The sequence below is a fragment of the Physeter macrocephalus genome, chromosome 3 (genome assembly GCF_002837175.3).
Source record: "Physeter macrocephalus isolate SW-GA chromosome 3, ASM283717v5, whole genome shotgun sequence".
NCBI classification, from domain to species: Eukaryota; Metazoa; Chordata; class Mammalia; order Artiodactyla; family Physeteridae; genus Physeter; species Physeter macrocephalus.
Window position 1 is genome coordinate 1098228 of NC_041216.1, and position 21878 is coordinate 1120105.

The window sequence follows — 21878 nt, forward strand, 5'->3', positions numbered from 1 at the left end:
AGAACTTGCCACGCTCTGCACACTCCTATCCAAGGCACAGAGCAGTTTTACACAACAGGAGATCTGGGGCAGGGCCTGTAGGGGCGTGTAGGGGAGACAGGAGGCAGACAAGAAGGCAGATGTCAACTTCACCACCTCCCTTTCTCCCATTACCAGCATATCCCAGAAGCTACGTCGGCCAGCTTTGCTTGGGGGTGTCACAGGCTCGCCAGGGCGAGGGCCAGGGCCAGGGCCAGGGCCAGGGGGAAAGATGCTAGCTCGGCCTGCAGGGCTCTTGGTTTCCAATGACCCGCTCTTGAGACTTCCTGTGGGCACCAGACATTACAGACTCCTGTCACTGACCATCAATCCCCATTTCAGACAATCTAGCCCCAAGACTGGTAAGAGAGTGATGTGCCACTTAGTCTACCTGTTCCTGAATGGCAGTATATGCAATTGAAGGTGCATGGCTGTGTGTGTTTGTGTGAAGGGAGTTCCTGACCATATATTCCCCCTCTCTTGAGTGAGTGCCCAGCATGCATACATTTCTACCAAGGCGTATCACCTTGCTGATGCAGGGAAGGTGATGGACGATTGTGAATGTGTATTTCAGATGGGGCGTCTGAGACGTCTCCCCAGACTCTCACGTTTGCACCTAGACCTGTGAGGTTCTCCAGACCCTGCATACCTGGGGTTGTGTCCTCTGTACATAGTGAAGCTGGCAGTAGCTGGAGCTCCATGATGGCATCAGCCAGGGCCTGGCGAGCTGCTGCTCGGAGCTTCTCCTCCAGCTGCACGATACTGATGTTCCCCTTTTCCCACACATCCAGTCGAAGCCATGGGGCCCCGTTTGGAGCTGGAGGAGAGAATGGGGGCCACTTGAGTGTGTCCCTGGTTTCTACAGCATTAAATGAACACCCCCTCCTCTGACCAAGCTTCCCTACCTGAAGAATTATCCGGCACGACTGGGCAGCGAGTGACTTGAGTCAGCTGCTCAAATTCCTCCTCCTGCAGTGGGTCTGGGGGCCCCGGAGAAGAGGGGGGCCATGATGCCAGTGAGATGGGGGCTCCCTCCTTATCCACAAAAGCTAGAGTGATGCAGGCGACCCCTGGGTAGAAATCCACAGGGAAGCTCAGATCTGGGACTTCCAGGCCCTGCCCCACCACACCCAATCCCCCTCAGCTGCAAGGCTGAGAAAGGCCCTCAGCCGTGGGACAGGAACAGGCTTTCCCATGCCTGGTGGTGCCACGGGCCCAGGCCCTGCACTGTACCTTTGCCCCCAGTGCCTTGTCCTCCAGGCTTGTTGTACAAGTAGATGTCCAAGTCGGGGAGGCCACCCTGTGGTGGAAGTGGATGCTGGGGAGAGAACGGCCACCGAGCACTAAGACCAGGCAAATGGACAAATGCCATCAGGGAACGGGTATCCACAAGGGGAAGTGGGGGACAGCTACACGTAGAAGCACAGGAAGACACAGATAGATAATAAAGGCCGGGGAAGGGGGGCCTGGGTGTACACAAGTCCATGGGCAAAGGTACATTGGCGGGGGGGCATCTGTAGCAAACAGTTACACAGCAAGGGTGTGTGGTGGGTGGAGGGCCTGGTGCACGCGGGTGGGGAGAGATGCGTGCAGTCTCACCTGGAAGTGGTTCCGGCTATTGCTGTCTGTGTACTTGGGCGAGTGCAGGAAGATGAGCAGATTCTGCCGCAGGTACCAGGCCAGGGCAGGAAGCCAGGGCCTGCAGGAGGGTGGCAGCGCCAGATGCAGCACCTCTGAGGGCAGACTTCCTGGGGGCTGGATGAACTGCAGAGAGAAGAAAGGAAGGGGAGTCAGAGATGAAGGAAGAGGTTCCCGCGGAGACCGTCCCTGCGGCTGCGGCGGAGCCACGCAGGGAGCCTGGGAGGGAGCTGACCTCCACATCAGCCGGCGTCAGCTTGCAGTTCCGAACGAGCATGACTGTGATGACATCCAAGGTGGCCTCATCCAGGCGCCTACGCAGAACACGCACCAGCTCATCTGTGATCTCGGGACCTGGACACAGCCACGGTGGCAAGGTGGGGACACGGGCGGAGGATCCAGCTACCCCCATCCCAGCCCTTAACCCCAGACTCAAACAGGCTTCCATGCACCAGAGGCGGCCAGCACCAGGTTCTGGTTCTGCCAAGCTACTCGTCATGTGACCGTGGACAAGTGAGTCTAACCTCTCAAAGCCTCGGTGCCCCCCTCAGTACCATGGGGATAATAATAGCAACTATCTCATATGTCACAGTCTTAACCCAAGACTAGTGCACACTTTTGAGCCATAAATAAATTAAATGAGCCAGTTGCCTACTGGATGCCTCAGGCTCAACGTATCCTAAACCGAACCCATCATCTTCACCCCAAACCTGCCCCAGTACCCGGCCAGTGGTACCACCATCTATCCACACAGTCACCCAGGACAGACACCTGGGTGTCAACTTTTACAGCTCCTCTTCCCTAAGCTGCGTTTCAGTCAGCGACAGGTCCTACCCCTAAACATCCCAGGAGCCTGTCCTTTCCCAACCAGCTCCTGCTCGAGAGAAGCCCAGAGCACAGCATGAGCTGGCATAAGAAGAAGAGAAGTCCCAGAGGACTTTGGAACCTCATCTGGTCACTCCCCTACCCCTCCTCATGGCCCTCACCTGCCTGCCCTACGCCATGCACCAGCAGCTGGATATGTCTGTCCACTTGGCCCACAGGACGAGCAGCATCTGAACCGCGGCTGGAGGCCATGTCCAGGGGAGAACGAGGACCCTGCAGGGAAACTCTGGTCAGGGCCCGGCTCCAGGGAGCAAAGTATGAGGGAGCACGGGGGCATCAGGGAGTGGGGGGATACATGCCGAGGCTTCCTCAGAGTAGATGGGCTCCTGGCTTCGGGACAGAGCTAGGGACGGGGGCAGAGCATCGCCGTCCCATGGCCGCTCACTGCAGGATGTCTCCAGGAGCCTAGGAAAGAGTGGCAAGGGCTTTGGACATACCTCCTCCTGCGCCAACCTTAACCCATGCCGTAGCCCATCTTCTCAGGGCCCACATACCGCAGATAGTACACAGCCTTCGTTGCTCGCTCCTGATAAACAAACATATTCTTCCGGTTCACCACGGAGAAGGCATTGAGCACAGAGCGCAGGGCCTGGATGGCTGTGGGAGGAACATGGGTTCAGGAAACTCCCTTCTCCAGATCCCCCCACCACCTCGACCCCCCTGAACTCTACCTGTCCTCTCATTGCAATCACATACCCCGAGAGACCCCCATGCTGGGCCCCATTTTGAGGCGTGAGTGGACTCGAATCACGGTTCCCCACACAACGTCACAGGAGAAATGGCCAGGGACAAACTGCATTGTGGCTGCTAGGTACCCTCGGGGTCCACAGCTCTCATCAGCAGTGTAATCTAGGGGAAGGGAGACAGTGGATCAGAAATGGGACACAGTCCTCTGCCCTCAGAGACGTCTCACCTGTGAACCGGCCTACCTGTCCTCACTCCCCCTACTCCTCGGGCCTATTACTCTGCAGGGGGGATAGATGGTCATTTTGGGTAATAAGATAGGATCATGCTTTCAGGAAGATAAGGCACAGCACAAAGGTTTTCAGAACTATGTCAGGGAGATGTGGAGAAAGAGCTAAGAAAAGGTGTCAGGCAAGGCAAAGCATGAGAAAATCCTGAAGATAACGCCAAGACACTCTAAGCCTGTCAAAACATATACATACATATATACACACACATATACATATACATATACGGGGTACACAACATACACCCCACTTGTGTACTCATTGGGAGTTGCAACAATAACCCCATTAAAACAAAAAGGGCGTGACTGCTTACACACACGTGCAGCAAAGTGGGGGAAAACTACGTCTTGTGCTTTGGAGGACAGCTATCCCAGAGAACCCAAAGGGCAATGTGGCTCTATGCAAGAGCCCATGGCCATAGCCCATGGCCTCAATCCACCCTTTTTAGGTTTCCAGGTCGATGAGGAACCTTCCGGTAGGTCAAGGTGGCAATTTGGTTTCCCAGAGAAGCTGCTGTCAGATGTGAGCAGCGTACAGGACACCTGGGAGGCTGCAGAGTCTGGAATGGAATGCTGGTTGCTAAGGGTTTCAGCAAAACCATATGGAGAGACTAATATGAGGAAGGGCTGGGTCTGGATTCTGACTGATCTTACATCCTGGGCTGCTGGGAGCCATTGTGAAGTAAAAGTGCTTGGCTATCACAGCTCATACTCGATTTGCAGAAGATGCTTCAAAACCCTGGGAAGTCCATCAATTATGGGGATTCTGCTTTGATATGGAATACATCCCAGGATGAGCTGAGAGATGTACTCTCCCGGAGCTGTTAGGAACGTTCGTCCACAGACTTGCTGAGAATGTTAAAGATAAGGAGTGATCTGACTTTTATAACAGAGAGACAATGGCAAAGGAAAGGCATGATCCGGCTTTCCTTTGTGAGTTGGGGTGAGAGGTCATGAGGAGTAAGAGAAGGAAGCAGAATTGCGGAGACTTCAATTACCATCTCAAGTAGATTATCACGTTTCCTAACCACGACCAGAAATCTCAGAAACCCCGAAGGGTTCTGTGCCTGCCTGCCTGTCTGGAGGGACAGCCAATCAGAAGGCAAATCCTTCTACTGGCCCTCAGGCTCCACCCCTGTTTTTCTCCCCTGTGAGCTGGCCCACTTGTCCACGATGCCCCTGCCCCCTTCTTCGGCCCCGTCTATTACCCTGCAGGGGAAAGACGGTCATTTTGGAAAACAAGGTAGGGCCAGGCAGAGGCGTGCATTTAGGAAGACAGGTCACAGCGGGGGCCTCTTCCGTGTACCTTCTCTCGTGTATTTCTTCCCCCTCTGCTGGCTCTTTCCCGTGGAACATAAGGGTGCTCAAGTCTCTACCTTATTTTAAATTCCTGCCTTGCCTCCCACCTTCCTTTAGTTTCTGCCGTATCTACTTTGTCTCCTCCTTCACTGCCAGGCTACTTGAAAGACTAATTAGTCCCAGCTCCTCTTCCCTAACATCCTTTCATGTTTCCATTTCCTCTGGTTTCTACTCCCGTCTCTCCATTGAAAGCATTTTCACTAAAGTCACTGATGAACTCGCAACAGCCAAACCTGGTGATCCTTTTCTGTCCTCTCCTCCTTGCCCTCCCTGTATTACCTGGCACCGAAGGCCAGTTAATGGTGACTCTACCCGCAGCTTCTCAACAGTCTTCGATAAAGGCAAGGGCAGCTGCATCCCCTGGGGAGGGAGCCTCCTGGGTGGGACCCACCATCACTGGGCAGGACTCACCATCACTGGGCAGTGGTACCCGCTGACGGGAGTGGAAGGGGGTCTCGCTGCGCCATAGATCTTCTTCACTCTCAGCCACCAGAAGAGAGTTACACACGTGACTGTCATGAAGGTCCTGAAGAAGCAGCCGCTGGGAGAAGGAGGAGCAAGGTCTCAGGGAACTGAAATATTCCCCCATACAATGGTGAGGGTGGTGAGGGGTGATCAAAGGCTGGAGAGAACGCCCATTATCACTGGGGGTAAGAAGTCAAAAAGAGCATCTGTAACCACTGGGAGCTCAGAGATGATGTCTGACAGTCACTGGGCCCCGGGCTCTGAGCACTGAAGCCCAGTTAGGAACATCTGTCCCTCCTCTTTGCCAGAATCTGTTCACCATCTTTCAGGTCTCAGCTTAAAAAAAATCTCTTCTTCCCAGCTTTCCCTGACACTGCAGGTAGTCAGATCCCTGTTATACGCTCTCACACCACTCTTTGCTTTTCCTCTGTAGAAGCCTTCACATTTGTAGTGGAAACAGTGTGGTTTAGTTGTTCCAGGTGTATCTCCTCCACTTGACATAAGTTCCAGAGAGTCAGGGTTTCCCTCTGTCTTGTTCACTATCATGTCCCAAATGGTAGCACAGTGCAATGAGAGGGAGCATCTCACAGTCACTGGGAGGGGACGAGACAGTAACCCACTCTGGGGGTGGGTTAGGGAGAGCTCCCCAGCTTGTAGGGAGCCTGGGGAGTAATAGCCTCCCAGTAACTAAGGGTCAAAGAAAACATCCAAGATGGATCAACAGCCTCTGAAGGTCAAGTTCCTGGAAACCCCTTCCTCATCTGGGCTGTGCCCCATGCCTGGAAAGCCCTGCCCCTGGCCGCCTCTTACCTGGTTGACCTCCCTGCAGATCTCCCCAACTCGCCTCATCAGGAGCTGCTGCAGGTGGCGACACTCGGTGCCTGGCCCCCCATCCTCCCGAATCAGGCTCCTGGGAAGGATGGATCAGACACAGAATTGCAGTGGGGAGGGAGTGGGGGGAGGGTGTCATGGGAGTTGGCTCCAAGAGGAACCATGAAAAGGGGACAAAGGGAAGTAAACAAGATGGGAACTGGGAAAGATGGAATTCTTGATAGCAATCCTGGAAGCCTGGGTTCCATGCTTGCCTCACCAGCTGCCATACTGAGGCTTCCATCATGCAGCTCACCTTCTCTACCCTCAGATCTTCTTCCTCAGAATGGTGGGTCCTCCCTTCTCTCAACACCCCCACCCCTCTCAACACTGTGACTAGAGCAGTACTGAACCAGATACCTAGGTATGGATCCTGGCGCTGCCGCTTACTAACTGAGACCTTGGGCAAGTGTTTAACTTATCTGTGCTGGAGTTTCTTCATTCAGACCACGAGGATAGTAATACCTCATAGGGCTGTTACAGATTAAATGAGTTGATCCGTGTAAAAAACTTAGAACGGTGCCTGCCGCATAGCAAGTACTTTTAAAATATTATCTATTATTCCTTATTTTTATATATCTACAGCTCCTGAAGCTGCTGTGAACTACAGATGCTCTTAATGCTCGGCTAGGAACCAAAATCCTCATCAGCTTTTCAACTCCATTAGGAAAGCAGAGTGATGTGCTTTGCTACAATCTGTGGGAAGTGGTCAGGAGCCCCCAACCTTAGAACACAAGTCAGACCCCTACCCAAACCCTCAGTCCCAAGCCTAGCCTTCTAACGACACTGAAGAGGGGAGACGTGGGACCAAGGAGAAGAAGCTAACATCAGAGTCGGGTGTAGGGCCCCGCTGCTCCTTACCGCGCGTGTGCATACACTTCCACACGGTCCTGCAGCACCCGGACGATGAGCCAGAAGTCAGGCAGGCAGGGCCCAGGGAGGCCCGCAAGCGAAGGCTGTGGAGGCGCTGGGCCGGGTGGGGTCCGCAGCGTGAAGGGGGCCTTCTCACCTGGGGTCTCACTGGGACCCTCACTGTCTGAGCCACTGCTGCCACCGTCGTAACCTGTGTCAAACGTGCTGAGGTTCAACCCCAGCCTTAGGCTCAACTGAGCCCCAAGTGTATCAGCTCGGTGGGCCCCTCCAGTTAGTCCCTTCTGATGGGCCTGCCCACACCTTTCACTGTGCAGCCCTGAGTCCACTTCCCATCAGCTTAGTCTTCTGTGCCCCACCCCAGCTTACCTAGGTGGTCTGAGTCCACACTGCCCTGACTGGACATGAGGCTGAGTCCCCGGCTGGGCCCAGGCTGGCTCCCTGGGAAGAGAAGGGAAATGCCTGGAGCCTCTCTCAATCCCGCCGAGGATGCCCTCTGAACATGGAAGCAGGGCCAGGGAGGTGCAAGTCCTCTCTTACCTTGCTGGGGCAGGCTGGGCAGACTGATGAGCAGGGGGCCCTCAGAATCCTCTGGAGAGCCAGGGGCTTGGGGGCTGGCTGTCAGGGCCTGAGAGGCAGGAGGTCAGGATGGAGTACAGGCCCCACGCTTCCACCACCACCCGCTCCGTTCCCAGGTCAGCCCAGGAAAGACTCACCTCCCCTTCGACGCCTTCCGCCCTGTCCTCCTGGCTGTGCCAAGCCCAGGCCGCCGAAGGGGGCTCCCCACGGGACCCACCCGGCTCTTGGCCAACTGCCACAAAGAAGAAGCCACTGTCAGCGTCCTCAAGAAGAACATGCCCAGGGAGGTGGAGGCGGCGGAACTCCTGGGGAGCAGGAGCCAAGGGCACAGATTAGGCAGGAGCAGCCCTCCCTGTTCATGGCACCCCACACTTCCTCATCAGACCCTCACAACTACCTGGTGAAGCAGACGCTAGCGTCCCTAATGCTGAGTTACGAAAAGGCTCAGTGACTTGCCTAAGGTTCAACAGGCCCAGTGGCAAGGTTGGGCTGGATCTCTTCCCACTGAGCTGGGCTGGCAGGCATGGGGTAAAGGTCAGACAATAGGGTGAGGAGGTGAACTCAAACCAAGGGAGGGCCTTCCAGTTCTGTATGTGGAGTCCAGGGACGGACGGGCCCCCAGGTGACCAGGGAACATTCTGAGGGCAGCATACCTCCTTGAATTGTGTGAGGGAACGCTCTGGCCCGAACACAAAGCTCAGTGGCAGAGTTTGGCGAAGGCAGGTGGAGCGTCCAAGGGAGCTATGGATGTGGGCAGCTGCACGGTGAAGGGCAGGGCTCTGGGGGAGGCTCCCTCTTCGGAGTGCCCCCACCATCTCATCCTCCAGCAACCAGCGGATCTACAGGCGGAGAGCAATCCAGGAAGTGGTGAAGGGCACCTCCCATGCTGACTGGGACATCACTGCACTCTTAGATTAGAAGATACTGGAGGATACTCCACCTTACAGACTGAGAGAGGCCTCACTTGGACCCCAGCATAAACAGGGTGCCTTACCTCACCATCTGATGGAAAGGGTGTCAGTTACAGTGTTGAGGGGCTGTCACTTAGGTTGGGGGAGGGAAGGCCCTCACCTCACTCATGGTGGTCTCAATAGCCAGTCTGTGGGGTGTGGCCAAATTAGACAGTCCTGGGTGCCTAATTGGAAGAAAGGTTTAGATATTGGTTTCCAGAAAACAAAACCAACAGGGAACAAGGAACTCAGAGAGGGAACATAAGGAAGTACCTGTCTTCTCCTGGAGGTGGCAGTGGGGGCCCCAGGCCATCATCGGATGGTTGCCCTGGGGATCGTGGGAAGGACGTACTGCTCTCAGATGTTGACCTGAAACAGGGTAGGAGCAAAGGTCAAAGGTCAGCAGCTATTATCCTCCTAGGGCCTCCTCAGCATTCCTTTCTTGGAATCCTTAAGGTACCCTTAGTCCCCAGGTGCCCAGAGATTCCTCAATGGTCCCCCTACTCCAACAAGACCCCAGATCCCCCCCCACCAAACTTGCTGCCCCACCGGTGGTGCTGAGGGTCTGAGGTCGGGGGGAGCTCCACTTCCAGGGGCAAGGTCAGCACAAAGACGTCCAGAGTGACACTGAGGTCCCGCAGAGGAACTCGGCCTCCAATGGGGGGGCCTTCCAGACTAGAAAGCACCTGGCCTGGGAGAGGGGGGAAGTCAGGGGTTACTGCAGCTCTGGGATGAACACAGCTTCCAAGTCTCCAGGGCTAAAGAGTTACACCCGTAGGCTCTCCCCGACCCCCAGGCAGGCAGACAGGCTGTATCGGACCAGTGGCCCTCCCCTAGGCACCCCAAACTCACCCAGGCAGGTTGGCAGGCTGCACACGGGTACTGAGCTGTGCTGGCCACGTAGCCGCACGGAGCATGTGAGGTGCAGGAAGAGTGGTGGCAGGTCATGTGCCAGGCTCTCGGGCCCCGTGGGTGAGTCGCCCCCCAGGATGCTGAAGGAGTCTTCATCGGGGTTCACGGTATCTGCATCTGACAACGAGGCGGAGTCCAGCCCAGCAGGCCCCAGGTCTGGTTCACGGCTCTCGAGGTATTCCACCTCCAGCTCTGGGTCACTCTCGGTGACCACACAGCAGGCAGATGTGTCTCCTAGAGATACACGTCATGTGGTCAACAGGATAGGTTGGCAGCAAAGGCCCCCGAATCCTGGCTTGAAGCAGCCTTTCCACCTCTACCCGCTTGCCTATATACCTTCTTCTCCCATAAGCTCAGCCTCTGAAAACTCCAAGTCACTGACTTTTCTGTCTCCTGCGTCCCGGGGGCCCTCATCCTGGGCAAAAGAAAGACAGTATGATCCAAGGCAGGGCCTCAGGGAACCGAGAGTTAAGAGGATCCGGGTGGGTCAAGCGGGGCCTCTGGGGCTACAGGTTGAGGGTAGGAGGGAGGTAAGGGAGAAGGCCACTCACCTCACGTCTGCTGGATGGAGGGCAATAGAAGAAGTAGTGGGGATTGGAGGGCACTGTGTGGAAGTAGAGACCGCTTATCTCCAGGAACTTCTCCTGTTTGGGGGTTAGGAGGCTACGATGTCAGTCACTGCTCGGCAGGACACCGCTCCCACCCTAGAACAAACACCTATACACCCCCAACCCAGGAGGGACCACTGCCCCCCTGTGCAGGCAGGACTCTGCCCTCTCTACCCTCACCTGGATGAGGCTATGAAGGGCATCATGTGCCTCTCCTCTGAGCTGGCAGACTTCTGTCAGAGATATCTCCAGGCCAGGGTCTGGATGGCCAGGGACACGGGTGCTCTGAAACTCAGGCTCGCTTAGGTCCTCGGTCTCTATGCTGAGTGGTCAGGGTGGGGTGGGGGACAGCGAAGTGTTAGGAACCATCAAGGCCTAAATGAGCCTGCTTCCCGAGTGGGAGCAGCACACACCTGTCTGTCTTTGCCTCTAGGAAGGGTGCTTATTAGCACACGACATGGGCGGGAAGAGACCAGGAGAACCAACCCACCCGTCTTGGCTCTAACCTCCACATTTCTTAGTGGCTGGACATTTCTGTGAAACAGAGGAATGAGTAAGGCTGAATCCCAGTTTTCTGACTTGGACCAGTGGGTGGAGGGAGAGATCTTTCACCGTGGAGGAGGGACACAGGCGGAGAAGCGAGGGTTGGTGGGAAGAAAGTGCACTCATTGAGGAGGCATGAAAGGTGTGGGATCTAGGCCTCTGGAGAGAGAACTGGGCTGGACTTGCGATCTGGGCATCACCAGTGTACTCATCCTTCCGCTCCTTCTGTTTCCCCAGTGCTGATCCACTGCAGACACCAGACACGTAGCCATCTGTCTGCATGCCTCTCTCCCTCCCTTCAACAGTTTTTGCCTCTATGAAACTCACAGTTTGGGGGATTATTACTATTATGTGAATGACCTCAGAACAAACTTCTACTTTCACTGATGGCCACTGACAACTCCCCACCCCTAATCTAGCTCAACACTCCACCCCAGAACAGGAGAGCGAGGAGAACAAGGAGAGTAGGAGAGGAAGACCGCCGTGGGTGCCAAATGGGAGAAAGAAGCCTGGGCAGGAGGGATAGGAAGCCAGGACAAAGCATGGCTGGGGACTACCATGCACAGCCACTCCCCCAGGTCAGAAGGCCCCTGCTCAAAGGGGCTTTGTCTGTGTGCCCCCTTATACGTCATTCAAGGACCATCCCAACCTGGACTCAGAAGCCAAGACAGCTCGTTCCCGAGGCTCGGGGCCCTCCTCCACACTGCTGCTGAAGGGCCCAGGGCTGAGAGGACCAGGGCTTGGGGGTGCATGAGGCAAACCCCGAGTGTGGCCACACAGTGCGAGCAGAAAAGGGGTGATGTCTACTTCCTGTAGTAGCTCCTCACAGGCATCCACTGCTATCAGCATGTCCTGCGAGGTCACGCTCTGTGCTTGCTGCAAGCTCCGGAACAGCCCTGGTGGAAGTGGAAGGGGCCACGAGGGTCAAGCTCTGCAAGGGCCTCTCCAGTCCCCATGCCTGTAATCCTGCAAAGTGGGCTCCTCCTTGCCACGGCATCACACTCACCACGGACGTAACATCGCTGTGCATGCTCCTGCAGCAAGGCACAGTGGGTAGCTGCCTCCTTGTGCCTGGGCTCCATCCAGGCTGAGGAGAGGGAAGGCTGGTCAAGGAGCTGAGTCCTAGAAACAGGAGGAAAGAGACGGCTTGGCCAGCTCCCCTGGTGACACCTCAGATTCACCATCCCCAACCTTCCAGTGGATCATCCCTAGGTCCCTGTCAAAGGTATCCACGGCCCAGCAAGCTCAACTGATGTGCTGAGGAAGTCCAGCACGAAACGGGCAGGACATGGCTCAGAACCTGAGTTCCTGCCACTGACCATCAACCTGTCTGTCTGTACCCCTGAGTGTGTATCTGAGCCACAGCTGGGGGCCACGGCTGGCTGGAGGTTGGGAGAGGACCTAGGTCAACACTGAGGGCACTCACCGGAAGACGAGGTCTCGGGGCGCCTGAGGGGGCTGCGCACCCACCATCTGCTCCCTCAGCGCGTCCAGGGAACAGCTATAGATGTAGACAGGACACCGGGTCCGGGGCCCATCTGCACCCTCTGTCTGTGAAGCCTGGCGCCCAGTGTAAGCTGGTAAGTCCCGATGGAAGGGTGGGCTCAGCTCTCCTGGATTCTGGGCACTGTCTGTGGGCAAGAGGTGGCACATGGCTTTGAACCCTCTTATCTGTTCCCATTCCCGCTGCTGCTTAACTGACTTAAGAGTCAGCAGCCTTACCGCTGGCTGGGGTGACACTGAGGATGGGGACCTGGGACTTTGTTGCCCTGACCCCAGTTCCTCCTAGATCTTTCAGGCTGGGAGCCCCACTCCAGTCCTCGAACTTAGACTTTGTCTCCTCTTGAGAGGGTCCCTCCAGGCCATAGGCAGCCAGACGCTGGACATCTGAAGAGGAAAAGCAAGACATAACTCAGAGCTGCCTGCTAGGCTGGTGAGGGAGCTCCAGGGCTTGTATCTGAGGGGGTTAGTGAGAGAGGTCAGCGGTTGGTACCTGAGAAGGTCGCAGGGAGGAAAGTCAGAAACACATGCTGGGGGGTCACAAGCCTTGCATAGCAGCGCCACTGAGGGGGCTGGGCAGAGTTGACAGGCCCGAGAGTTTCAGAAGGGCCTGGACTCTGTAAGAGAGAAACAAACTTAGAGCCATCTATAAGGGACCATCCAATGCCCACTCTCTTCCTCCACCCGAGAGTCCATCCTCAGGGATAGCTTGCAAGATCGGGGACCCAGGGGAATGATGGCATCCTGTCAGTGGAGGGGGGCACTTACTATCCCCAGTGATGGAAAGCTGGGATGTGAATATGTGGGGACGGCAGGAGGTCACTATGACAAAGGGCTCAAGGGGATGCACCGGTGCTGACCCGGGTGGGAAGAACTGAGTCTCCGCTGGCCTGGGCGCTGCCGCCTGCTTGATCCTTCAGGATCCCGCAGTCCCCCACCGGTGGCCCCTCTGGACCTACAACGGGGGTAGAGGGGGGTGGGAGAGAGCAGGGCCAGCAAGAGAGGCAGGGCTCTGAGGTGAAGGGAAGGGGAGGCCAAGACCCAGACAGAAGCCACCCTGTGGGGTGGGGGAAAGCGGCTGGGCCGAAGTCCGGTGCCGGGAATGAGGCGGGGGCTCACGTGGACTGTGGCAGCTCCTCCGCAGCACCTCACGCGGGAAGGCGGCCTGGTCGGCGGCGGGGAGCGGGATCTCCCGGTCACTCAGCTCCTGCCCCAGGCAGCTGTGCAGCAGGCACAGCACCATGTCGTTGGCGGGACAGGGCCCCTCGGCGAGAGGGACGCCCTCTGGCTCTGCCCGACACACACTCTGCTCAGCACCAAGGGCCTACTGCTGCCCGGTGCCCCCGGCTCAGCCCCAACAGCCCGGCCCCTCCTGCAGCCTCCCAGCCCCCTCCTGCCCCCTCACTCTTCCACTCATTCACAGACTCATCTGCCCTCTGTGTTCTAACACTCCCTGGCTGGCTGGCCCTCTAGGTACAAGGTTCACCCACCTCTGGAAAGCAGAAGGAAGAACATCTGGATCTGCTGGCACTGCGGCAACAGTCCCATTAGGTCAAAACGGAAAGGGATCTCGTGGACACAGGCGTCTCCTCCGTGGTCCAATCCTGGGAGGGAGGGAAGGAAGACAAGAGCGCAGTGAGGCCCACAGTCCCTGTCTGTGGCTGCCTTCTCCCCACCCGCTCCCCTGCTCCTCCCCAGGGGCCCCTCCCCACTGACCGTCAGAGACCCTAGGCTCCGGGGGCAGGGGACTCCACTCCTTGCTCTGGCACAGCTGTATCAGGTACTCAAAGCTCAACATGGAGCCTATGCAGGCAGCATCCCGAGGGTGGAGCTAGAGGAGGAAGAGCAGAGGGCAGGGATCAGCCCCTCCTGGCCAAGAGGACCCCAGCCTCCAGCTCTCAAGGAAGCCCTCACAGTCACGGACATTCAGAACACAGAGACTCAGGGGGATCAGGAAGCTGCCAAGCTGTGCTGCTCCCAAGGGGATGCACCCAACCTGGTAAGTGGTGGGGTACTCCTGAGGCCACTCACAGCTCGAGGGATCTCAGAGTATGCCAAGTCCTGGAGGTGCCTCCAGCTCTCAGGGCCAGGTCCCACTCGTCCATACTGCGGCTCCACCCACACCTCGGTGACCAAGTTGAGCTCCGAGTCTCCCTCCAGGGCCTCCACCTCCACATCATTGTCATCATCTGTTGAGAAGCTAAAGGAAGAAGGGCTCTGAGCCTAGAAGAAAGGAGAGTCCAACCTACTACCACCTGGTTGGGAGTTGGTCCACGGAGGGCGGGAAGGCCAGGGCACACGGGACAGCCACAGTTCACACGTGGTCTCTCCAGACCTGCGTCTGCCCAGTAAAGAATCTGGAGACAGTATCCCCCGCCCCAACTCTCAGCACTGGGAGACAGAACTTTAGGGGACAGTAGGAAGAAGGGGGAATGTGGAGCAAGGCGGCTCAGAGAGGGGCTGGGCCTCACCTGTCCTTGGTGGAGGTAGAGTGCGGGGGGAAGAGGATGTACTGGACGACGCATGTGTGCCTCTCTTCGACTGCAGCCTGCCCCGGGGGCTCATTCTGGGACAGGATGGGAGAGCTTGGCCCTGCCCCAGCCCAGGCAGAGATCTGGCCTGGCCCAGCTCTGACCCTCAGCACTTTAGTCCTCTTGCCACACTGTCCTGGGACTGGCCTCAGGCCTTGGGTCCTCTGGCCACAGGGTCCCTGTGAGGCAGCGTTTCCAGCGGTCCCAACCCAGCTCAGAGGCGAGTATCCCTGGGATGATGATGATGGACCTTGGTGGGAGGGGTCGTGAGGGACAGCACATACCTGAATTGGAAGCTCCAGGACCATGTTGATGATTCCTTCCCCGCTGCAGGCAAAGTGGAACCCTTCCGAGAGCCGGACTCTGAAGCCCCACAAGAGTGGGGGTGGGGACAGGATGAGATGGGGAGAGACACTCAGTGTACAGCCCCTGCTTCCCACGCCACTTACATACCCACTTTCCAGCAGCCATCCAGGCAGACTTGTCTGCTGGTGGCCCTGCCCAAACGACTGGTCCCTCAGGGGTGGCAGGTCCAGTTAGGGCCAGAGGCCAAAATAAACTGAGTCTGGGGAGTCGTGGTGGGGAGGGCAGCAGCCCACACTGCTCTGTGCTGGATCATCTGCATAGCAGCGGCCACAGCAGAAACTGGGGCTGAGAGGGGGCAGTACCTGGCTTAGGCTTTCTGCCAGCTTCCAAACCCAGAGTCTACACTAGACTCTGCCCCAAGTTGCCCAGCAGGCTTGGTGACGTACTCAGTGAGGATGGAGAGGAGCTGGGCGATGGCGCTGAGCGGCAGTGCGGGGGCCAGTCCTGATGGGATGCTCCAGAGCCAGCGCTGATGGTAGAGGTAGCGGGATAGCGATGCTAGGCTAGAAGAGGCTGAGCGGCCCGACACCAAGGGCAGCGGCCCTGGTGGCTCCAGTGTCAGCAAGAAGGGTGCCCGGTAGTCCAGCGGTAGCTTCTCATACCTGAGCAACAGGGGCAATTCCCAGTTGATCTCTACTCATACCCAGCTTAGCCGCAGCCCCCCATGTGCTCCTGGCCCTGTCCCCACTCTCTTTACCAACCTGATGAGCAGCTTGTCCAGTGGCTTATGCAGGACCACAAGGCAGGGCCGATCAGACAGGGCCTGCTGTGGCCCCAGCAGGGGGGGGGACTTGGAGGGAGAGTTGCCCCCACCGGCGCCCCCCAGCCCTTTTCGTTTCACCTTGGGTGTTGGCTCTTTGCTTTGCACCCGGTGGGGGAAACGTAGGCGCAGGATTTCTTCCCGCAAGTCCGACACGATCTGAGGGAAAAATGTGATCAGACCCTCCTACTCCCATCTCCTACAGATGTGGAAAAGGGGCCCACAGACAAGGTGAGAAAGCCTTGTACCCCAAGCCTTACTTGGTCTGGGGGCTCCTCCCTCTACTGGCCCTGGCCCTGGCCCTGGGGAGTCTGGGGAGAAAGAGCTAGTCAACATTCCAGGGCTCCTTGGTCTGGGAGTGAGTCGGGGCCCAGCTCACCTTGTGCCGAGCCTGTGCTGGCGTGCCGATGGGGAAACCCAGGCGGAGCACCATGCACGGGGCCTTGGAAATGATGCGGACCATGTAGAAGGAGGAGGGAGGCTGGTCTGGGGCACTGGGGAGAAACGGGAGGGAGTCCGTGAGCAGCCCTTGGCTGGGAGAAGATGGGTTTAGGAGGTAGGAGGGAGAGGGTTTGGGGTGAGAGGAGGAGACGTGGGAAGAGGAGGAGGGAGAGGAGTGAGGGGACATCACTTTGCCCACCTGGAGAGCAGCTTCACATAGGAATAGCCCTCGACTAGCACGAAGCTGCTCCAGTCACGGAGCAGGGAGGTCAGCGAGGAGTGTGAGATCCTGCACTGGACGGTGCTGTAGCGGCCATTGCTGCCCGGGGTGTGCAGGTGCTTGGGGATTGGCCTGGGAAGAGGGTGTGGAGAGAGGGCAGCCCTCCCAGCCCCAGTCATGGGGCAGAAGAACAGACTGCTACCTCTCTCTGCTAGGCCCTGTCTGAGGATCTGAAGGCTCATGAGCAGGAGGGCTAGGACGGCTCAGAGTTTTCTTGGCCAAGGTCGGTATGGGCTCATCTGCTGTTTCCCTTCTCCATCACTCCCTGTCCCCTCACCCCAGCCCCTCCACCCCAACGATGGCCCAACTATGGCGGATACCCACGTGTCATGTTCCAGGATTAGCACTAGGCGATGCATGTGCAGCCAACGCTGCCATGAGTTAGCATCCATGGACAGCACTGGCTTCCAGTAGGCAGCGAACTGGGCGTGGGAGGAGTCGGAACCACTGTGCTGAAGGGAGAGCACCTGGGGACAGGAAGTACAGCCCTATAGGAGCATTCATGAATAACCTCCACGCAGCAAACAGAGCCGTGGGGCGCAGGAGGTCAGAGGTGGCACTGGTGTAAGGCTAAAGGAACCCATGGCCCAGCCTGGGACAGAGGCAAAAATGGCCTCCAATACGAAGGCTGGATTAGGATGAACGAGCCCAGGGACAGGCTGTGTAGCCCTTTAAAGCTGAATCCAGGCAAAGGATGGAACTTCCATCACTGACTTTGGAGGAAAGCCACTGAGTGATGGCAGGACCCCAGGATGAGGCCACTGTTTGCTAGCATAAGCCCCTTGCTTGTCAGTGATAGGCTGACAGCTGGGGCTGAGTGTGGAGAAAGCCCAGGACAAAGGGAGCCATGGTCTTCAGGAAGTGCACAGTTCACGGTGGCTGGCTGAAGGTGCTGGGGGAGGCCAGAGTATGCCACATGGAGACGGGCAAGGGGGCGCCCAGTCGGCTGGGAGACAACCACCTAGACATTCTGCAAGTCTTTACCTCTGACACCCGTGGTCTGCTGAGGACAGCCTCTCTCTATAGACCCTTCCTTCCCCCGGGGGAGTGGAAGGAGGGAGGAAGTTCTCAAGGCTAAAGCTCAGGTCCTGGTTTGGGGGCCTCAGATTTGAGAGGAGAGGAAAACGAACGTGGTTCTGAGATCTAGATGCAGTGCCAATCCAAGTCTGGGTGGGCACAAGATGGGGAGAGTGAGCGTTGGGGCCCCTCACCGGGGTGGTGGAGCCGGGCGGGATGTAGAAGAGAGGCACTCCGCTCTTGGTGCTGTCGGGAAGCGTGAAATGTTCCGGGACTGAGGAGAAGGACTGAAGGTGGGCTAGCATCTGGTCCGTCTGATTAATGCTGCAGAACAAGTGCCAACCCTGAGCCTCACCGGACTCTGGTGAGTCAGAGGAGGGGAGCCCCAGGGGCACAGGGAGCCCTGGACACAAGCCTAGTGCTCGGGGTGACCCTCTCTAGCCCCCAGTTTCACACATCTGTCCCTCCACACAACAAATGGGACACCCCTCACTGAGCTGTGACCTCACTCACCTCTGCAGCGTGTTCCAGAACCGCCGGATAACGTGGGTCCGATACAGTGAGCGAATGGGTTGCCTTAGTGCACAGGACACATCATGCAGGATGTCATAGCCACCTTCCATTGTCACTTCCACCCGGGTGCCTCGAGGGCCCTCAGGCTCCAGGGGCCAGGGTGCCACAGCCACGTACTCGATGCGCATGTTGTGTTTCCACAGCAACACCAGCTTCACCTCCAGCTGGGACCCTCCTTCAGGGGAAGCAGGAGAGCTGGTTAGGGCAGGAGGGCATGGGACTCCAGGCCTTGTACTGAGTTCTATCCAAAACCCCACCTACCACATGGAACTCTAGCCTGGCCAAAGGTTCCAAGCGTGGTTCCACAGAATGCAGGCCCAGAGCCTGCCAACTGACACAAACTGAAGTTTGTAGGAGTAATCTGAAAACAAAGCTAAGTTCAGGACACCACACCATCCTCAGCTGACTCACCTGGGGCAAAAGGAGATGGAATTGGGAAGCTAAATGCTATGAGAACTAAGCCCTGAAGGCAACTCAGAACCCACTTGTCTCAAATGACAGGCAGAATCTGTCACTGAGACACCCTCTCATGCACGGTACATGTGTGTCTTCTGCTTTGTTCAGACTTGTGGGATACAGCAGGGCCTAAACCCTTACCTTTGGCCAGTGTGACCTCTCGGACACTGTAGCCCTCTCGAAGCCGCACAGACACGGTGCTGACCAAGTCAGCCGGCACCTCCTTCTCAGTGTGCTTCTTCCGGCGCAGGGCCAAGGCAGGGTTACTGCTTGCGGAGACCAGGTGCTCATTAAACAGGCGGTGCTGAGAGCCTAGAAGACCAGTGAGGATGGGGAAGGGGAAAGTGTTTTATCTGTTAGCTGACAGAGGCACAGGAGCAGAGGCTACACTGAGTCACGAGAGAATAGTGCCAAAGCCATCAGCCCCAGTTATACTGCTAGTGCCCCGGGAACGCAAGCCCTAGATGGATTCCTGCATCATCTCTAGGTCCACATTATATTCCCCTGTTCCCACACCTGCCCCAGTCTGCCACTCACCGCAGTAATATTCAGGGTTCAGGGCTTCCCCACTGCGCAGGAAGGAGTAGAGGAGAAACGCCCGGTGGTAGACAGTCAGACCCAGGTTGCCTGGCTCGGGCTCAGGACAAGTGGACAGGTAGGAGCCAAATGTTGCCATCGCGATGAACTTCATCAATTCCACGTTGGGCACATGGCCAAAACTACAGTCATAAGAATAAACTCCTCCTACCTGAAGAAAGTGAGCAATTAGAGACCTAGCTCCAAAAGAGGCACCAGGCTGGGTGGCTGCTCCCATCCCTGACCCACACGGTGGGAAATGGGCTACTGTTCTCCCAAGAAAGACCACTGCTCTGCAGCTTTCCTTCCCTGAGCCCTTCTGTCTGAAGCCCATGCCATCTAGCCACTCCCCTCTTGCTCCACATCAAATACCAGCCGGCCCCCATTCACTAAAGATTTTGGCCACTGGTTCATTGGATTCCTGTCATCATCTCAAGACTACAGTGTCTAACAAAGTGCTTCTCAAACTTTAGGGTGCACACAAAACACCTGGGGATTTTGTTAAAATGCAGCAGGTCTGGGGTGGGGCCTGAGATTTTGCATTTCTAACAAGCTCCCTGGTGATGCCAAGGCTGCTGGACTGTGGACCATATTTTGAGCACCAAGCCTAAAGATTGGAGGTTGGCAAACAACATATAACCTGTGGTCAAATCTAGCCTATCATCTATTTTTGTAAATAAAGTTTTATTGGGACTTCCCTGGTGGCGCAGTGGTTAAGAATCCGCCTGCCAATGCAGGGGACACGGGTTCGAGCCCTGGTCCGGGAAGATCCCACACGCCGCAGAGCAGCTAAGCCCGTGTGCCACAACTACTGAGCCTGCGCTCCAGAGCCCGCAAGCCACAATTGCTTAGCCTGCATGCCACAACTATGGAAGCCCGCACGCCTAGAGCCCATCCTCTGCAACAAGAGAAGTCACCTCAATGAGAAGCCCGCGCACCGCAACGAAGAGTAGCCCCTGCTTGCCACAACTAGAGAAAGCCCCGCATGCAGCAGCAAAGACCCAACGCAGCCAAAAAGATAAATAAATAAAATAAGTAAAATAAATAAATAAATAAAGTTTTTATTGGAACACAGCCATGCCCATTCATTTTCTTACCGCCTGTGCCTCCTTTCAGGCTATAAGAGCACAGCTGAGTATTTGTGACAACCACATGGCCCACAAAGCTTAAAATGTTTACTAGTTGGGGGACTTCCCTGGTGGCGCAGTGGTTGAGAATCTGCCTGCCAATGCAAGGGACATGGGTTCGATCCCTGGTCTGGGAAGATCCCACATGCCGTGGAGAAACTAAACCCTGCGCCACAACTACTGAGCCTGCACTCTAGAGCCCGCGAGCCACAACTACTGAGCCCGCGTGCCACAACTACTGAAGCCCACATGCCTAGAGTCCATGCTCCGCAACAAGAGAAGCCACCACAATGCAAAGTCCGTGCACCGCAACAAAGAGTAGCCCCTGCTCGCCGCAACTAGAGAAAGCCCGCGTGCAGCAACAAAGACCCAACGCAGCCAAAAATAAATAAATAAATAAATTTATATTTTAAAAAAAATATTTACTAGTTGGCCCTTTGCAGATGTACTCTAGATGGTTCATTCAATTCCCTGGCCTCTATGCTCCTTAACCCTTATCACCAGGAACCTTATTCCACTCACCTGCCCGCTGACTACACACTGGCTCTGGGCTTCACCTGGAACTACTTCTTCTTTGCAAATTCAATGGCCACATCCGACTGATTACACACAACTTTGTCCCATTTTTAGGTTCCTTCCATCCTCCTCCTGCTGCTCTTTGACTTCGTTAAGGCTCCCAGGCCTTGAACCTCTACTCTTTTCAAATCTACCCACATCCTCCTGGCCCTCCTTTCTCAACCCAGCCTGGACCCCATGGTCAAGCAACTTCTTATGCATCATTCTCAACTCCCTGGCTGTCTTCACCTTTTCTCTGCTTCCACCTGAAAACCCCAACTAGGATCACAAGTTCTATACCCAGATCCCAAAGAATCCCAAATGAGATCCCAATGAATCCCAAATGAGATCCCAATGAATCCCAAATGGAAAAAAAAAAACTGCATAGTTGTGTAGGTTAGCACCATATCAAAACATATGACACCCAACCGGGCCTTCAGGGCCGTCCTCAGTGCCGCTCTTCCTTCCCGGCTCTGCCTCCCACCCTCCCTCCCTCCAGTACACATCCTCACCTTCTACTTTGGAGAGAAATCTGAGGCCTCCTTGGTAGAATTTAACTACATCTTCACTTCTATCCAGTCTCAAAGAAGAAGTGACACTCTCCTGCTCCTAAAGAGTCAGTCCCTCCATCTGTTTCTTGAGCCAATGCCCTCCTGTCAATTTAGGGACTTTACTCCATCCGGCTTCCTTTCCTTTCCCTTATTTTCAAACTCAGCTTCACCATAGCTCCTTGGAAACATGCTGAAGTCTCTAGCTTAAAAAACAAAACAAAGCAGAACACCCCTCTCCTTCCACCCTGTACTCCCCTCTGGCTGCCATTCTCTCTCTCGCTCCCCACTTGATCTGAACAACCAAATTCTGCATGTCAACACTTTTCTCTACTTCCTTCTCCTCTATCCACTCTTCAATCCACTGCAATCATTTCCCTCGCCGCCTCTTCACTGAAATGGCCTGGAAAAAAATCCCCATAACCACCTCCTAATCACCAAACCCAAAGGGCACTTTTCTTTTCTTTTTTTTTTTTTTTTT

At 56.1% G+C, this 21878-nt stretch overlaps 1 protein-coding gene across 8 annotated transcripts in view; it reads right to left on the reverse strand.

The window, feature by feature from the left end:
- SZT2 (SZT2 subunit of KICSTOR complex) overlaps positions 1 to 21878 on the reverse strand; it is a 52889-nt gene that overhangs the window by 13856 nt on the left and 17155 nt on the right. For 6 of the 8 annotated variants that reach the window (XR_008616564.1, XR_008616566.1, XR_008616565.1 and 3 more), the window contains 45 exons: positions 19129 to 19339; positions 18733 to 18903; positions 18076 to 18310; positions 17757 to 17886; positions 16870 to 17012; positions 16465 to 16617; positions 16204 to 16318; positions 15766 to 15983; positions 15451 to 15666; positions 14983 to 15061; positions 14639 to 14733; positions 14199 to 14367; positions 13884 to 13998; positions 13658 to 13771; positions 13287 to 13457; positions 13028 to 13122; positions 12661 to 12784; positions 12390 to 12554; positions 12094 to 12298; positions 11674 to 11789; positions 11317 to 11563; positions 10305 to 10446; positions 10068 to 10160; positions 9853 to 9931; positions 9457 to 9750; positions 9154 to 9295; positions 8878 to 8973; positions 8726 to 8789; positions 8308 to 8493; positions 7792 to 7959; positions 7616 to 7703; positions 7445 to 7537; positions 7067 to 7268; positions 6146 to 6245; positions 5282 to 5411; positions 3238 to 3390; positions 3036 to 3138; positions 2841 to 2946; positions 2643 to 2754; positions 1892 to 2010; positions 1618 to 1782; positions 1252 to 1336; positions 924 to 1088; positions 668 to 835; positions 154 to 305 (listed from right to left, as the gene is read on the reverse strand). Coding sequence is in view for 5 of the 8 variants with exons in the window: in XM_028485250.2 (XP_028341051.1) it covers positions 154 to 305; positions 668 to 835; positions 924 to 1088; positions 1252 to 1336; positions 1618 to 1782; positions 1892 to 2010; positions 2643 to 2754; positions 2841 to 2946; positions 3036 to 3138; positions 3238 to 3390; positions 5282 to 5411; positions 6146 to 6245; positions 7067 to 7268; positions 7445 to 7537; positions 7616 to 7703; positions 7792 to 7959; positions 8308 to 8493; positions 8726 to 8789; positions 8878 to 8973; positions 9154 to 9295; positions 9457 to 9750; positions 9853 to 9931; positions 10068 to 10160; positions 10305 to 10446; positions 11317 to 11563; positions 11674 to 11789; positions 12094 to 12298; positions 12390 to 12554; positions 12661 to 12784; positions 13028 to 13122; positions 13287 to 13457; positions 13658 to 13771; positions 13884 to 13998; positions 14199 to 14367; positions 14639 to 14733; positions 14983 to 15061; positions 15451 to 15666; positions 15766 to 15983; positions 16204 to 16318; positions 16465 to 16617; positions 16870 to 17012; positions 17757 to 17886; positions 18076 to 18310; positions 18733 to 18903; positions 19129 to 19339 (6492 nt within the window). In the remaining 3 variants the exon portion in view is untranslated. The remainder of the gene's footprint in view (positions 1 to 153; positions 306 to 667; positions 836 to 923; positions 1089 to 1251; positions 1337 to 1617; positions 1783 to 1891; positions 2011 to 2642; positions 2755 to 2840; positions 2947 to 3035; positions 3139 to 3237; positions 3391 to 5281; positions 5412 to 6145; positions 6246 to 7066; positions 7269 to 7444; positions 7538 to 7615; positions 7704 to 7791; positions 7960 to 8307; positions 8494 to 8725; positions 8790 to 8877; positions 8974 to 9153; positions 9296 to 9456; positions 9751 to 9852; positions 9932 to 10067; positions 10161 to 10304; positions 10447 to 11316; positions 11564 to 11673; positions 11790 to 12093; positions 12299 to 12389; positions 12555 to 12660; positions 12785 to 13027; positions 13123 to 13286; positions 13458 to 13657; positions 13772 to 13883; positions 13999 to 14198; positions 14368 to 14638; positions 14734 to 14982; positions 15062 to 15450; positions 15667 to 15765; positions 15984 to 16203; positions 16319 to 16464; positions 16618 to 16869; positions 17013 to 17756; positions 17887 to 18075; positions 18311 to 18732; positions 18904 to 19128; positions 19340 to 21878) is intronic. The other 2 variants (XM_007117457.4, XM_028485264.2) reach the window with 2 other exon arrangements.